At 52.2% G+C, this 16034-nt stretch overlaps 2 protein-coding genes across 5 annotated transcripts in view; both read left to right on the plus strand.

Moving 5' to 3' along the window:
- The first annotated feature begins 3431 nt into the window (after positions 1-3431).
- GNB1L (G protein subunit beta 1 like) overlaps positions 3432-16034 on the plus strand; it is a 67270-nt gene continuing 54667 nt past the window's right edge. For 3 of the 4 annotated variants that reach the window (XR_008422186.1, XR_008422188.1, XM_019435596.2), the window contains exon 1: positions 6017-6104. The gene's annotated coding sequence lies outside the window, so the exon portion shown is untranslated. Of the gene's footprint in view, positions 3522-6016; positions 6105-16034 lie in introns of those variants that run through there. The other variant, XM_019435597.2, reaches the window with a different exon arrangement.
- RTL10 (retrotransposon Gag like 10) lies at positions 5885-7988 on the plus strand. The gene is given in 4 exon segments (XM_019435594.2): positions 5885-6346; positions 6348-6789; positions 6792-6828; positions 6830-7988. Coding segments are annotated over 4 exon segments (1200 nt in total). The 3' UTR covers positions 7089-7988.

Raw genomic sequence — 16034 nt, forward strand, 5'->3', positions numbered from 1 at the left:
GTACCTAGACGCCCCTAAAAAAAATTTTTTTTAAGACTGACATAAAGACAAACATAGACATCAATGGAATAAAATAGAGATCCCAGAAATAAACTATTGCTTATGTTATCAGTTGATTTTTGACAAGAGTTACAAGACTATTCAATGGGAAAAGGACAGTCTTTTCAACAAATGGTACTGGGAAAACTGGATATGCACATGCAAACAGAAGAAGATGGACTTTTATATCAATTTATATATAAAATAACTCAAATGGATCAAAGATGTAAACATAAGGGATAAAACTATGAAACTCTTAGGAAAAAACAGGCAGAAATTTCCACAACATTGTATTTGGCAATGATTTATATATGACACCAAAAGAAAAAGAGAAAAAAATGGGTAATTTGACTTTATCAAAATTTAAAAATTTTGTGTCTCAAAGGAAACCAAGAGAGTGAAAAGATAAACCACAGAATGGGAGAAATATTCACAAATCATATATCTTATAAGGGATTAATATATAAAATATGTAAAGAACACCTACAACTCAACAACAACAAAACAAAAAACCCAACAGGCAAAGGACTTGAACAGACATTTATCCTAAGAAGAGCTACAAATGGTCAATAACCAAATGAAAAGATGCTGGGAGTCACTAGTCAGTAAAATTAAAACCATGTGATACCACTTCATACCCATTAGGATGGCTATTTTTGAACAACAACAAACAAACAAACCCAGAAAAGAATAAGTATTTGTGAGGATGTGGAAAAGTTGGAAAACTTGTGCACTGCTGGTAGGAACATAAGATAATGCAGATGCTCTGGAAAAGTTTGGCAGTTTCTTAAAAAAGTTAAACATAGGATTACCATATGATTCAGCCATTCCACTCCTAGATATATAGCTAAAGAACTGAAAGCAGGACTCTAATAGATACTTGTACACCCATGTTAATAGCAGTATTAGTCACAAAAGCCTAAAGACTGAAGCAACCCAAGTGGCCATCAACAGTTGAATGGATAAACAAAATGTGATGTGTACATATTATTGAATATTACTGAGCCTTAAAAGGGAACAAAAATTCTGACAGGTGCTACGACATGAACGTCTTAAACATTCTAAATGAAATGATAATGTACGGTTCCACTTATATGAGGTACCTAGAATAAGCAAATTAACATAGACAAAGTGGAATAGAGGTTACCAGAGGCTGGGGCAGGGGTAGTGGTGGGGAGCTAGTGTTTAATGGGTACAGTTTCTGTTTGGGGTGATGCAAAAGTTCTGGAGATGGGTGGTGGTGAAGGTTGCACACAGCGTGAATATACTTAATGCCACCAAATTGTACATCTAGAAACGGTTTTAAAAGGGTAAATTTCGGGGCGCCTGGGTGGCGCAGTCGGTTAAGCGTCCGACTTCAGCCAGGTCACGATCTCGCGGTCCGTGAGTTCGAGCCCCGCGTCAGGCTCTGGGCTGATGGCTCGGAGCCTGGAGCCTGTTTCCGATTCTGTGTCTCCCTCTCTCTCTGCCCCTCCCCCGTTCATGCTCTGTCTCTCTCCGTCCCAAAAATAAATAAAAAACGTTGAAAAAAAAAATAAAAAAAAAAATAAAAAAAAAAATAAAAGGGTAAATTTTATGACATGTATATTTTATTACAATTTAAAAAATATATACATAGAACATGGCCTGAATAAAAAAAAAGCAATTGGAACCAAAAAAAAGTGGTTTCTGATGGCCTGGCCCAGTTGGATTAGTTTTTGACACGAGCATACTGCCTGCTCTCTGCTGACCAGCCTGGAGTTGGCCTGAGCTGCCTAGTGCCTGAGGTGAGCCAAATTGTCGGGAACTCCCCCTCTCCTTTGAGGCAGGAAGTTTAAATTATCAGGTCAATTAGGAAAGATACAACCGAAAAATACAAGTTTCATTCACACTTCAAGGAGGCGTTTCCTGGCTGGGTGCCACTTTTATTATTTTTGGCCGAGGTGGCTGGAAGCCCCACAGACCCAAGTAAAGGTACAATGTGATCTTTGATTCGCGTTTCAAAGATCAAAGAGACTGAGTTTGGGTGTAAATGCAGATAACATTTCAGAGATAGTTTCATGAAAGGAGTCACTAGACCAGGGCAGAAAGGGAGCTGGTCTCTTAGGCATGTGTTCCCCTTGAGAAACATCTCTTTCCAGGGGATTCGGCTGCTGATGGCTCCAATACCTCCTGGCCTGCATCCAGGTCCTTGGCTCACAAGGCATTAGGTATCCGAGGGGCAGATACCCTCTCCCACCTCTTGTCTAGTCACCGTAAGCAGTGGAAGAGGAAGCGTGGGGTGGTGCACATGAGGAGCATCCAACCTCATGCTCTGCTCACTTTCCCAAAGTCTCTGGGTGCTGAATGAGCATGCCACTCCTGGGGAGCAAACTTGGCCTTGGCAGCCTGCCCTCATTGTCCTCTCAGTCTAGCCTCCACCCGGGTAGGGCAGCACAAACACACCTCCTAGAAAACCTACAGGCCCCGGTTTACCAGCCTCTAGGCACCCAGGTGGGGCGTCCTCACGGCCTGCCCAGCCTTGCCCTCTGGCTCCCGCACAGAACGTAGGCAGAACCAGGCCCCACTTCCGAGCATGGGGCGCTGGGTGGTGAGAGACACTTTCCACCAAAGCGCCGAAGGCCCTCTATGGCCAAACCCTCCCTGGTGGGCTCTGTTCCCAGCAACCCTCCAGACGTTCGGTAGCGCCCCAGGGCCCAGCTGATTTGAGGGCAGTGGCAACAGCTCCAACATCCCTGGGAGAGCCAGTTGGGTGCCCCGTCCCTCCCTCCTGCTATCCATTCCTCAGCCCCAGTGCGTTTCACGCCGGCCCGCTGAACACCGCCAGCCCTGGCCACCCCACGCCTGCCCACGCAGCCGGGTCTGCTCCAAGCACTTGGCGCGGCGTCGCGGGGCTGAGCGCGCTCCCATCACCCCCCGCGCCTCACTGCCGCGCTGGCAGGGCCTGAGAGCGCCTGCGCAGCTATGGGCCTCAAGGCTCACAGCGCAGGCGCAGCCCTACAGGGAGACTAGTGTGGGACGCGCCGAGTACCGGCGCGGGGACGTATGGGGCGGCCACGCGCACGCTGGGGGCGTGGCTGCGCGAAGTGGTTAGGCTTGGAACTTAGCCCCTGCTGGAGCGGGTGTCGCAGACTTTGGACGGAGGGTCAGTGGGGCGGCGGGAACCCGAGTGCCCGGCGGGGGCCCCGCCCCTCCGTCCTTCCCAACTTCCTGTCAGCGGAGAGGCGCTCGGAGCCCTCGGACTGGGTCCCTGTTGCTCTTCGGAAAGGCGGGCCTCAGTTTCTCGGTCCGCGCCGTGGGCGGGGGAGAGCCTGGAGTCATTTTCTGGTGGTTCCAGCTGTGTTCGAAGGTGTCCCCCGCGCCCTTTCTCACCTCACGGCGGCCGATCTTGTTCTGCGCTTTTTAGGTGGCACTTGGGAGTCTCGCCCTGGGAGGGAGACGGGTCCGTAGTCTCCGGTCGCAGATCCGTGGACCCTCTTCGCAGACGCCTCGTGGAGCCTCAGGTCGGTCGGCTTCTTTTTGCAGTGGGACTTGTGAGCTCATATCCCCGCGGTTTCCTGCATGGCGTTTAAGAAGGGGGTGGTGCAGTGGTCTGCCCTCCACTTGCTGCGAAGCTTTGGGCAAGTTGTTCTACCCCCGGGGTCCCTAGTCTCCTAGGAGCCGAGAACACTCCAGCGTTGTAGGTGCTGGCTTTTGGCTTTGCAGAGGCAAATGCGTGTGCGTCCCGGTACCTGTTCCTTGAGTAAAGCGCTGTGCAGTCCAGAAGGGCCCAAATTCCTCAGTGTTAGGGTGGGGAGAGAAGGAAGAGGGGTCAACAAACTAATAGCTGTGGGAGGGCTAAGGTTCTCAAAAGTGTTAAGAGACCCAAACTTAAGAAGGTTCACGGCCAAGCAGGGCTGGCTGGGTGGCGCAGGGGAGCCTTCACCCTGATGCTACAGGGGTACACAGGCATGCTGATGAGCAGGCAGGGGACAGCTAGGGTTCTGACCGGGGGTAGGAGTTTGGGACTGGGAGGAAGCCAGGGCAGAGACCTGGGTAGTGCGCTGTGTATTGGGCATGGGATGTGGTTTTTGTGCGCAGCCTGGCACTTAACCTTAGATTGGTGGCAGGAGCTTGGAGTGTGGTTCGTGGTCACTGGCGTTCATCGTCATTGGTTTTCAGAGCTTGATGAGGAACTGGACTGGAGTCCCGAGTGGATTGCATTTGTGTGCTGCCACTTGAGCCACTGCTGCTGGCAGGCTCTGTTATATTGTTTTTCTCTGTTAGGATGAGAAGGCTTTCAGGTGGAAGAATCACCCCCCAGAGTGGGGGCCATACCTGAGAGGTTCCTGAATGCTTAGGTGGCAGAAGTAGGTGCTGGTGGCCCTAGCAGCTTCAGATGCTGCAGGCCACCCTGGGAGGTGCTCAGCAGAAAGATCAGCAGAGCTGTGTTTCCCTGGAGGAACTCACTGTGATGGGGGCAGGGGTAGATAAACACATAGGCAACTGTGCACAAAGGTGTGTGCAGACCGTGGTGCCCTGGATGTGAGCTGATGGAACATTGGGATATGTGTGGAGGCGTTGCAGAGTGTGTTCTGTGGCAGCTGTGAGTGGACCTCCCTTTGCAGAGATACTTGGGAAGTGGCCACTGTCAGGTTAGGCAGTGGGAGAGCCCTGAGAGAGGGCTCCTGGCATTGGAAGGGAACTGTACTTGGTGATGGTTGCGGCCTCCTTTCCCACTTCGGGGCTTTTTGGACTGCTCAGGGTTGATGACCACTGCCCTCCAGGCCCTTTACTGGAGTGACTTTGAGGTGGTGAAAGAAGACACAGCGAGTGAGATTAAACTTGAGGGATTGTATCCTGTGCTGTTGACAAGGATGAGGACAGGGAGGTGGTGTTTAGGATGAGGGTGGTGTTGTCAGCACGCTGGACTCTGAGTGGTGAGGTAAGTCTGGAAAGCATGGGTGGAGAGGCTGGTGGGCACCAGAGAATAGTGGGACCCCAGGCTTCTGTCTGGCATGCAGGTAGCCCCTTCCAAGCTCCTAGTGCTTTGATGTAAAAGGATCTTGTGACCTCGTCTTCTTACCTAACGCTCACAGTGTTTGGGGTGACTGGGGGCTCCTTCTCAGTGGATTGAAACGTAGTTCATAACCAGCATGGTGATGTGTGGTGGTTAATCATATGGTCTTTAGAGCCAGGTTCACCTGCCTCAGTCACTTACTGATTGGTGTGTGGCTGTAGACAAGTGACTTCACTCACCACTTTGCCTCTGGTACGATAAGAGTATCAGCCTCATCAAGGTGTCAGTGTTTGCCATAGATAGAGCACTCAGTTAAAGGTTGCTTTTGTTGTTCTCCTGAAAATCCCTGACAGCCAGCCAGGCTGTCCAAGGAAGCCCAGGGGCTTCTGATCTGGCCCCTTTTCCTTCTCTTGGGACTGATAGCATCTGCCATCACACCTTGCCCATGAAACATCACAGGTGGCATTGGCCCACCTTCTCAGGCCTCTCAGGCCTGCCTCTTGGGCCCTCCTTCCAGTCACAGCTCCTAGTGGGGTACCTGGGGTTTGCCTGCGTATTGCCTCCTTTTGCTGCACGGTGGAGATGGTTGGGCCTAGTTCCCGCTCTTCCCCACCTTGTTTTTGGACAGGATTGCCTTGGATGGTGGCCTGCATCTGACAGTCCCATCAGCTCTTCTCAGCTCTCCTGAGGCCACAGCTGTCAGCTCCTCTGACCCTCAGCACTTGCCTGGAACATCTGGGTTTGCCAGACACCTCTTCAGCCCATCTCTGTCCTGCTGTGTCCTGCCCACCCTCCCCGCTGCACCATCTCTTCCTTTCTTCCCCCTTCCTCTTCTAGTTGGTGTGGCAGCTCCCCTCTGCTCCCAGCATGCCCTGTTGCTGGCGCCATCGGCACGGCCCTTGCAATCCCATCCCAGCAGCAGCCAGTTATGCCAACACACACCCTTGGCAGCAGATGGACCAGGTCTCTCTTGGGGTCACATATGCCCCCCTAGTGGATCCCTGGATTGAGCGGCCCTGCTGTGGGGACCCCGTATGCGTGCATACGACCATGGAGCAGAAGAGCACAGCCAGCAGTGCTCCTGGTGGTAAGCCCACAGAAAGGGGACCCCTGGCTCTGTGCATGCCCAGCCCATGACCCCTCAGCGTGGACTTCTACTAGGTGCCAAGCTTGGACCCAGGCACCTTTGATGACTCCCCATGGCTTGTGGACCGATTTTGGGCTCAGTTGGGTGATTACATGTCCTTTTGCTTTGAGAACTGTCAGGACAACCTCAGTCACGTCTGTGAGATCCTTGGGCACCTGACCGGCCAAGCCCGGGCGTGAGCACCCCCCCTACCTCGTCGGGGACCTGCCCCTTCCTAACGATTATGAGCTCTTCTGCCAGGATCTCGAGGATGTCGTTCAAGACCTGAACAGTTTTGCTGAGTACCATGCTGCAGCGCCTTGCCCCCTGGCCCCTGCCTCAAGCCAGTCACCAGTGGCCCTGCAGCTGCCTGTGGTGAGGCAGTACTTATCTAGGTATTTGGAGGTCCTGGCATTCAACGTGGGTGCTGTCCCAGTTGCTGTGGCCACCTTTGCTGTTTATACTTCCAACTCTACATCCAGAAATGGTCTCCCTGAGTAGCAGCTGGCCAAGGAGAGCAGCCTTGGGTCTGTGGAGTCCCTCACCTCGTCTAGTTCTGCATGCAGGGCTGATGCTGGTCCTGTGAGGCCAGCCTCATCCCAGCCAGGGTAGGCGGTCCCCACACCTGTCCCTGCACTTTCAGAATCTCTAACCCGCCTGCCCAGAAACCAGATCCAGTTCCACCAGGGTCCAGAAACCCAGAAGACAAAGGAGGAAGTTTCTAAGACAGAGGGAGACCAGAAGGCATCCTTAGGTACCCCTCAGCAGGTTGCAGACACCCCAGAGACCCCAAGAGAGCTAGCAGTTTCTCTTGCTCCCTACCCCACAGCCCTGGAGTCTGAACACAGTCCAGGCAGATTCAGTAGTGCCCCTTGTGATGAAGTGGCCTGCATAGCTGAAAAGCCCCACAGTGCCCCAGCAGGACAGAGTGGCATTGCCAGATGACTGTAGCCATAGTGTGCCAGGTATTGCCTTATCCACTTGCTTTATTGCTGGGCCACTTGTTTTATTGCTTTATTGGAGGTGCACCTGTTTGGGCTCTGCCCTGTCTGAACACAGACAGCCCCCTTGTCCTCACCACCCCACCTCCTCTTATAGCAGAATATTGGGCTCTACCATGTACTCCTCATTCTCTGACTTCTCCAGTCACCCAGAGGCTGCCTCCCTGTGCATTGCCAGCTGCATTGCCATTAGTTGGACAGAGTTCCATACAGCAGTCCCCATTCAGATATCTGTATGTCTTCATAACCACCCCCTCCCCAGATCCCTCATTCAGTGTTGGCTAGACTGGACTGGGTCTGCCATGCCAGCCCTGTTTAGATCTGTTCCTGGATGGTATCTGTACTTAGGCCCCCTTCCCCATCTTGGCTCTCTGTGACCTTTGTCCTCTGGGCTAGAATTTAAGGAAGGCTGCATGGAGGAAGTGGCCACTTTGATCATTTAGTACTAGTGGGATGGCAGAGAAAGATGCTTCCCTATGGGTATACCAGCAGCCTGGGACAGCTAGGGAGATGGGATACAAGCCTCCTTGCCAGTCTTAACTAAGTTCCAAGCATTTCTCCCTTCTGTATATTAACATTGTAGTTAACACCTGGTGTTTTCAGAAGTTGGCATGAATTTCTGTGTCTCAGTGCCTTTGCCCATTGTTGCCTTCCCACTTTCTGCTATTCAGCATTCACTGCCTCCCTGCCCACTGTTGGGCATTGCTGACTCAACACTTAAACCATAACACTATAAATGACTTGTATCTTTGGGTAGATTGTGAGCCTCTAGGGCAGGAGCTCCATCCTAATCAGCTTTGTGTCCCTGGTACACAACTGGTGCTCATTAAACATGTTAAATCCATGGCTGATCCTGTGGTGTGGTGGCAGCTGATGAGCAGAGCCCTTATTTTGTTGGCAGAAGCACTGTTGTCTGTTCTGTTGAGAACAGGCTAGGCCCTTGCCATGAGCACTCTAGGTTCAGTGTTGCAGGTTTCTGGTGGGTGGGGTTTTGAAAATCGAAGGATCTGGTTGAAGGAAGGAGTTGGGCTGAATAGGTGGGAATGGGAGTCTTGGCAGGTGGAATGTGGCCTTGAAAACTGACTTCCTAGAGCTGGAGTGAAGGAGCAGGAAGCAGACCAGAGCTGTGAGGCCAAGGGGCCAGAGGATTGGAATGAAGAAAGATCCGTTCTGCACAGGATGGGTTTTCTAATAATGAGAACTGAGCTCAGAAGCTCCCTCAAGCCAAGTTTAACACAGGATGGGTACAGTGTACCTACTGTGATGAACAATTAGGCAAGAGTGTCAAGCCCCTTTAGTTTTACAGCTGGAAACAACACTTTTCCAGGAAAGTAGGAAGAACAAATAAAGTGGAAGCATGAACTGCTACTAAAACTATTTTAGAGAAAAAACAGTAGTAAGCAAACATCTGGTAAAAATTTTTAAGTAAAATAGACACCATTGGGATTATTTAGTAATTATCACTTTAAAAGGCTCTGGGTTCACATGGTTTTAAGCGTGAGCTATTTTAAGGCACAGTTGGCTTGTAAATAAAACAGTTGAAAATCTTAGAAATAGGTGGGAAGCTGATACAACCTGAAAAGCAAACAAGCAAGCCCACAGAAGAAATGACTGCAGCCTGGTTCTGATCAAGTGTGGGAAATCCCTGCACGTTGTAGCCCAGCCCCAGATACACTGCTGCCCCTCCACTATTGCTCATGTCTGGACCGTCCTTTTGTAGACCCAGGTCAGACTGCTTCCCACTCCCTGGCCTGCCAATGGGTCTGATATTGTTGGCGATATTGTTTGAGCTGGTAAGATGCCTCTGACAGTAGAACCTGGAGTTGCTCTCTGGGATGATGGCCGAGTCACTTAGTTGACACCCGCACTATTGCTGGCATCTGCGCAGGCCACCTTTCTCATCTACATTTAGTGGACCTGAGATGAATCCCGTCAGCTCAAGATTGCCATTTTCCTTTGGCCCCTCTGGCCCTGTGGACCTTTTCTCCCTTGGGCCCCAGACAGCTTCTGCAAGCTTGGTTTATAGTCTGGCATACCTCTCCTGAGGGCCACCTGTCCCAAGGCAGGCCCAAGAGGATGTGTGGAGAGCCTAGGTGACCAATGTTTTAATTTGGAAAATGTCTCCTGTTGCGGTTGAGCCCTTGCCACAAAGGAAAAGAAAGGAGGTCAGGGTCTCAGTGGCAATGGCCACTTGAGGGTGGGATCAGGAGAGGGTGGGAGGGCTCTGGCCTGGCCTTGTAGATAGGCAGTGCATATGGTGTTGCAAAGTGATAGTTTCACTGCCAGCCAATGCTGTGCCGTCTTTGGCCATATGCAGTGACCTAGCTCCTTTCCCATTCTGAGCGGGGAGAAGGAGAAGGCCCTACCATGCATGATGAGAGGAGGATCCTTGGGCCATTCGCCACTCCTGGCTCTCACATGGGAGATGGAAGAAGATGCTCCTGGGTGCAGGACAGTCTGAAAGTGTTTGCTGGATATGCTCAGGGTCCAGCTGATGTGCTTGGGTCTACCTACCAGATCATCAGGTCTGTCCTTTACTTGCCTTGGAAATACCTGGAGATTTTATTTCCTAAAGATAGGATATTTGTGAGCTCTGTGGAACAGTTTTTAACATACATGTCTCCAAGGAAAACTTTAACACCAGAAGTATTAAGGATAAGGTCCTATGAGAAACAGAACTTTTTATAAAGCTGCAACAATGAAGTTACTTGAAATTTGGTGTGGATGGACGAACAGAGAAGAATAGAGAACTTTGAAATAAAGCCAAATAAATGCAGGAATTTAGTTCATGCTTAAAGGTATTGTTTCAAATTAATGGGGCTGAAATGGATTATTCACTAAAAGGAGTTGGAACAACTGGTTAGCCATCTGGAAAATGGTAAAACTGGATACCCACCTCACTCTGCCAGGCTCTACTCCAGATGGACTAAAGATTTCAGTATTTGAAAAATCATAAAAGTACTACAGGGAAGTATGGTGATTTTTTTTTTCTGCCTGTGATCCCAGGACTTTAAAAGTTCTAGATATCCAGAATTGTTGAAGACGTGGAGAAATAGGCTTTTTCTTGTTGGTGAGAATATCAAATATTACAATACTACAATTCACCCACATAACATTTCTAAGCGTGCAGACCCTGATCACTTGCCTACATGCAGATGGCTGTTGTTTATTCCTTGGTGTAGGGCTTCAGAGCATGGACTTGAGCTCCACTTGCAAATCATGGTCCTTGCTGTCACCTGACCTCATAGGGTAGTGGGAGGATTGAGATAAAACCCACGCAGTGGTCTGAGCCCTGTTGACTGCCTAGTGGGCAGTCACTGCATTAACAGCAGAACTGCAAACAGCCCCATGGTCCTATAGTGAGGAACAAGGTAAATAGAGCTGTTGTCCTGTCATAACAATCAGGATGGGCCAGATTGTGCTGCAGTAAAAACCTCCCACATCTCACCACTTACCTGTCACAGATCAGCTGGGGTGCCCTCTGCCTGTTACAAAGGACCCGTGTTGATAGGAGCTCACTGGACACATTTCTCCAAAACCACCGAGGCAAGGGAAAGACCACAGCAAACCACAAGTGATACTTGTCCCTCCTTTTCCATTCCCATGCCCAAAGGAAGCTGCCAAACCACACCTAAGTTCGAGGGATAAGCAGCTAATCCCCCCGTGAGGTGGGGCTGTCAGCATGGAGAAGATGAACAGGACGCTCAGTGGTGCAGCCATCACCGAAGTAGGGCCAGCCTTCGTCAATACCCACAGGAAGATGCCTGTTTACTAAGGCTGCATGGCTTAAACTACAGAATGTATTCCTCATGGTTCTGGAGGCTGGAAGCCCAAGATCAAGGTGTTGGCAGGGTTGTTTCTCCTGAGGTCTGTCCCCTTGACTTATGATGGCCATCTTTTCCCTGTGTCCTCACATGGTTGTCCGTCTGTGCTCTAACTCCATCTTATAAGGACACTAGTCATGTGGGATTAGAGGCCACCCATATGACCTCATTTAACCTTAATTATGTCTTTGAAGACCCTGTTTCCTAATAGAGTCACCCTCTGAGGTAGTGGTGGTCAGAACTTCAGTGTGAATTTGGGGGTGGGGGGAGGGGGAAGCACTATTTGCCCATAATAATGGCCAAGATGGATTTCTTGTTTTTCATTTTTGCTATTGCAGACAGTGTTGTGGTGAGCACCCTTTGAGCATCGCTGAGTGCTGAGCTGCAGAGCCCCTCCAGGCCACGGCAGCAGGATATGCCCAGTAATGTCTGGGAACTTTTTCTTCTTCTTTCAGAAATCTTCGTGTACCTGAAGGAGAGACATTACCCTATACTTCCCAGTTTTAATGTTTTACCTTTTACATCGACTCTTGAGTTAGCTTGTAACTAATGGCGTGGCTCTGCTGTGGCCATCAGATGGCCAGTGATGAGCAGGGCTCCTCTGCCCACCTGCGCTGGACATGTAATCTGATGTGTGGAGCTTCTGAGTTTGGGGGCTTGTGTTTTCCACAGCGTGACCTATTCTGCCCTAACCAGTAGAGGATCCCATCTCACTTTTTCCCACGGGGCATGGACCTGCCAGCATCAGGTTCAGGATGCCGTGCTGGCCCAATGTGTCCAAGGTGCCATCTTTCTCATACATACCTGGCTCTCTGGTCCAGTCTGTCCCCCACCAATTATCTAGTTTTGTAGTGAGTCTTCATTATTTGGTAGAGAAACATTCCCACTACCTCCCCACCCTGTTCTTTAAATTGTCTTGTCTAATTTTAAAAACGCATATTATCATAAACACAGAGGTGGTGTTTTCCTTGCTTGGCTCCAGCAGTGGTCATTTCTTAAGCCGGGGGCGTCATGTTGGTGGACTGCCTGGCTAAGCATGCTGTCCTGGACAGCGGGAGTCTTGAGCTCACTTTCTCTTCGGGCTGTGCTTTCCTCATTTGTAGATGGGTGACATGATCTCTGTTACAAGGGTGTTGACAGCCTGGGAAGAGCCCCTGGCCTGCAGGGTGCCCTTGGCAGCCCATTCCTTCTCTCCTGGCCTCAGGGGTGCACAGCCAGGGTTGGGGCCTGTGTGTGATGGGTGCTCATCCACTTGCCAGGTGGGGCCACCAGACAGTGGAGAGGAGTATCCTGGGCTGCTCTCCCCCTATGTACCTGAGCAACAGGGGGCCTGGGCTGACAGTGAGCCCACACTCTGCCACACAGGTGGCGAAGTGCAGGTGCTGTGTGGTCAGCACAGGGATGCCTCCTGGCCACTGGGAGTGCCACATCTCAAGCCCCATGAAGTCCTGAGTGCACAGTGTTGTTCACCTTGACACTTTTGCACCATAGCCAAGGTTTTCTGAAGGCCACGAGTAGGGAGGTGGGCAGCCTGTGTGGACCTACAGGGTAGGGGAAGCCAGGAAGCATGGAGTTGGCCAGGTATCCAATCCAGGGTGCTGTCCCCTGGGAGATGGCAGCCTTTCCACCACCAAGACCCTATGTTCCTCCCCTGAAAATCAGAGTGCAAATGGGAGCCATGCGTAGTGGTGGCCAGGAGGGTAGCCCAGGGCCAGTACAGCTCTGCCCCTGTGCTTCCACCCTGCTCTAGGTGTCCACTTCACAGTGCCCACTGTGGCCTCCTGGTCCCTGTCATGGTGTCCTGCATCCCATCCCCCTCTGGCTTGCACAAGATGCTGAACTTTGGCAAGTCTCATTTTGCCACCTGTGTAATGGAGAGAATTTCTGCCTCACATGAGCTTAGAGGCAGCAGGCCCCTCAGGACTGCATTCACTGTCCCTGGTCCTTCCCTGTCCTTCCCTTCCCTGTGAATGTGTGGACCTAGACACGTGTATGTGCACAGAACCCTACAGCCCATTCTGAGCATGCGGTGCATCTGTAGGCATGTTATTTGCATATCTGTGAGTTGTCGGGGGGAGGACCCCCCTGTCTGAGGTAGCCTCTGTCATAGGAGCAAACACATGGATCCCTGTCAGAAAATGCATTACCACCATTGTGCTTAGGGACCCCCTCTTCAAGTGGAATCAGGTTCAGAGGAGGTGCCTGGGCATAAGCCCATGGGGGTTGGCCCCCATTCCATGCCTAAGGATGAGCGTTGTCTGGGTGCTGTTGTCAGCCCTGGGCAGCTTGCTGCTGCAGACCAGATCTCTTGGTGGAAGTGGGCCCCAGAGGCTGGCACTGGTGCATGGGAATGGTCACACTTCCTGTAAAACAAGCTTTTCCGTGTGTTCACCACGGACAAAAATGCTGCTGGCCTTTCGTTGGCTGGGTTCCCACCCCTGCCTGTAAGTTCGTGGGGGCAGGCTGGCTGAAAATGCTTCCGAGTGGGACTTCCTGCTATCTTGCCAAGCTCCCTAGACTTGCTCCTGGGGGTGACAGGCATCCTCAGCTGCAGCTTGAGGTGCCTGTTTATGGAGCGGCCTTGCCTGCCCAGCCTGCCTGCCCTGCAGCCCCTCAGCCACCCTCCCTGGCATTTCCTTTCGGTCCAGCAAGATTGGCCTGTCTCTCGGTCCCAAGGAGAAGTGTGCAACTGCTGGCCTCAGTGGCCCGGCCTCAGGAAGCCTCTCCTGGCCTTGGGGCACACTGGTCGTTCACACCTCATATGCTGCAGCTGCTAGTCTGTCAGGTATCACTGTGCCTTTGTCCATAAAGCTCACTCCTGCTGCCCCAGCCAGCCCAGCCTGGCCCTGCCAGTGTGGGAGCACTGGCAGAGCACCCAGCAGGGACTTGGCTGTGCTGTGGCAGGGGAGAACATGCACGCTGGTGGGAGGGTCATGCTCACCTCTACCTGGTCACCCATCATACCACGTGGGCCTTGACCCCAGCAGGGGAGCCAGGTCCCACGGGATGTGGCTGTAACTTGGCTTCTGTTGCCTTCTCCTCCAAACACGGTGGGGCCCTTCCAGAAGGGGTGCTTGTGGACCTGGGGGGAGGGGAGTGGTGAATGTCCAGACACAGTGTGGGACACTGCTGTGGTTGACTGCAGGCAAGGAGCTCCCATGGGACCTGGCATACTCCTGCCTGAGGGGGTAAATCTTCCCCCTCCGAGGAGCCAGGAATGCCTGAGCTCTGTGGGAGCAGAAGGTTTCCAAGTTATGGAGCAAGTGACTTGCTGCTTTTGGACAGAACGAGAAGCTTCAGGCAAAGGATGGAGGTGGCTGTCAGTGTATCTCCCCGGGGCCTTCAGGAGTGCAGCACCCTTGACTCTACCACAGAAGCCTGTTTCTACAGCTGTCCCCCAGATCTTGTTTGTGGACTTTCTGGTCCATGGGGAGATGTCCTGGCTGTACTTGAAGCTCAGAGGGGGTTCCTGGCCCCAGGGCTTGGCTGTTTTACCTGTGCATTCAAGAAAAAAGCCAGCACAGGACCCTGCCGGGCCTCAGGCCACCACCACCTGCTGCTCCTGGGAGATGGCTATGCCAGAGGCAAGCAGGCCTGGGACTGGTTTTTGGTCCCCTAGGGGAAGGGCTGCTGGAGTGCATGCCTTACACCCCCCTACCCCCACACCATACACACAGTGTTCCCTCAGTCGCCTGGGGAGGTGGAGATGGCCATGTTTGCGGTGTGCACTTGCTGCCCAGGGAGAAGGAGGGTGCAGGGATGGTGCCTGGCTCCCACCTCCCCCTGGACTCCGAGGCCAGGGCTATTCGTGGCTGTGTCCTCCCTCCCCTCAACCCTCCCTCCCAGGCAGGGCTGGCCGCACTGAGTCCCCGGAACCCCTCCCCAGGATCTGCATCTTTGAAGCCACGGATACTGACAGAGGATTCAATGAATCCAAGGTCGCCAGTCGGGCGTTGACAGATGCCCGGCCACGATACTATTTCTGATTTAATAACCGAATGGGAGGCTGGCCCTTGGTAATAATTAGGGCTAATTACTGAGGAGGTGTTGACAGACGGGCTGAGAGGAAACAAACTACCTTTATCCCCAGGCTTAGAGTCAGATTACCAGCCCGGTGCTATCTGCCCCTCAGAAAGTAGACGCTTCAATCACTCACTGAGGCTTCAAAGGGGAAAGGGCCCTGACAATGCATAGGGTTTGGAAAGAAGCTATGAAGTGCGCCTTTGACTCCGAATAGCCAAACGGAGCCCCATTCCAGAAATGGTTTCTTTGTGAAGTCTGAGTTACCCCAGCAAACCTGCTTCCCTGGCTCGGGGCCGGGGAGGGTTGCTGTGGGTGCAGGCTGGGTTGGTGCCGGGGCTGGCCCAACCCACCCAGGTCCCTTCTAGGCTGGGCCTGTGCCTGGCAGCCCATGGGGCCCAAGCAGGGAGGTGCAGCATGCTTTCTTTGGCCCAGGGAGTGTGTCCAGTTCTTTGTGGCCATGAGCTGTATGTAATGGGTTAGAGATCTTACTATCCCAGCAGAATTGCTCCTTCCCTTGTCTCCTCTGGACATGCTTTCCTAAAGCTGACTTGGGCAGGTCTGGGCTCTCTGGAAGGGACTGTGCCCTTGGCCTTCTTTATGGCAGGATCACCCCTCTGGGGCCTGGGCATCATTCAGTGGGCTGCCCCCTCCCCTGGCTTGAGTGGTGAGCCAACGCCGTGGAGAGATATTGACCCCCAGGAGACTCAGCAATAGGGTGACCACTTGAAAAGGGGTTATCCCAAGTTGTAGGCTGGCTTCTGATGCCCTTATGTGGACGTGCTGACTCCCCTGGGACTCCCTACATTTCAAAGACTGTGGATGGCAGTGGTCAGAACCCCACTTCCCTGGTATGAAGCAGCAGCCCTGGGAAGTTTCCCAGTGACCTGGCCTAGAACGCCCAGGTCACTGTGTCTGTGATGTGGCTTCGAGGGGCCAGTTCTGGGATTCTTGCTATAGTCTGTCCTGATCAGGAAGGTGGGAGGGTGACAAGGCAGCACTCAGGATGGGCCTGTCCAGAGAGCATCTTTCTGGTTCCAGGTGTA

The sequence above is a fragment of the Panthera pardus genome, unplaced genomic scaffold (assembly GCF_024362965.1).
Source record: "Panthera pardus isolate Hobbes unplaced genomic scaffold, ASM2436296v1 HiC_scaffold_15, whole genome shotgun sequence".
Lineage (NCBI taxonomy): Eukaryota > Metazoa > Chordata > Mammalia > Carnivora > Felidae > Panthera > Panthera pardus.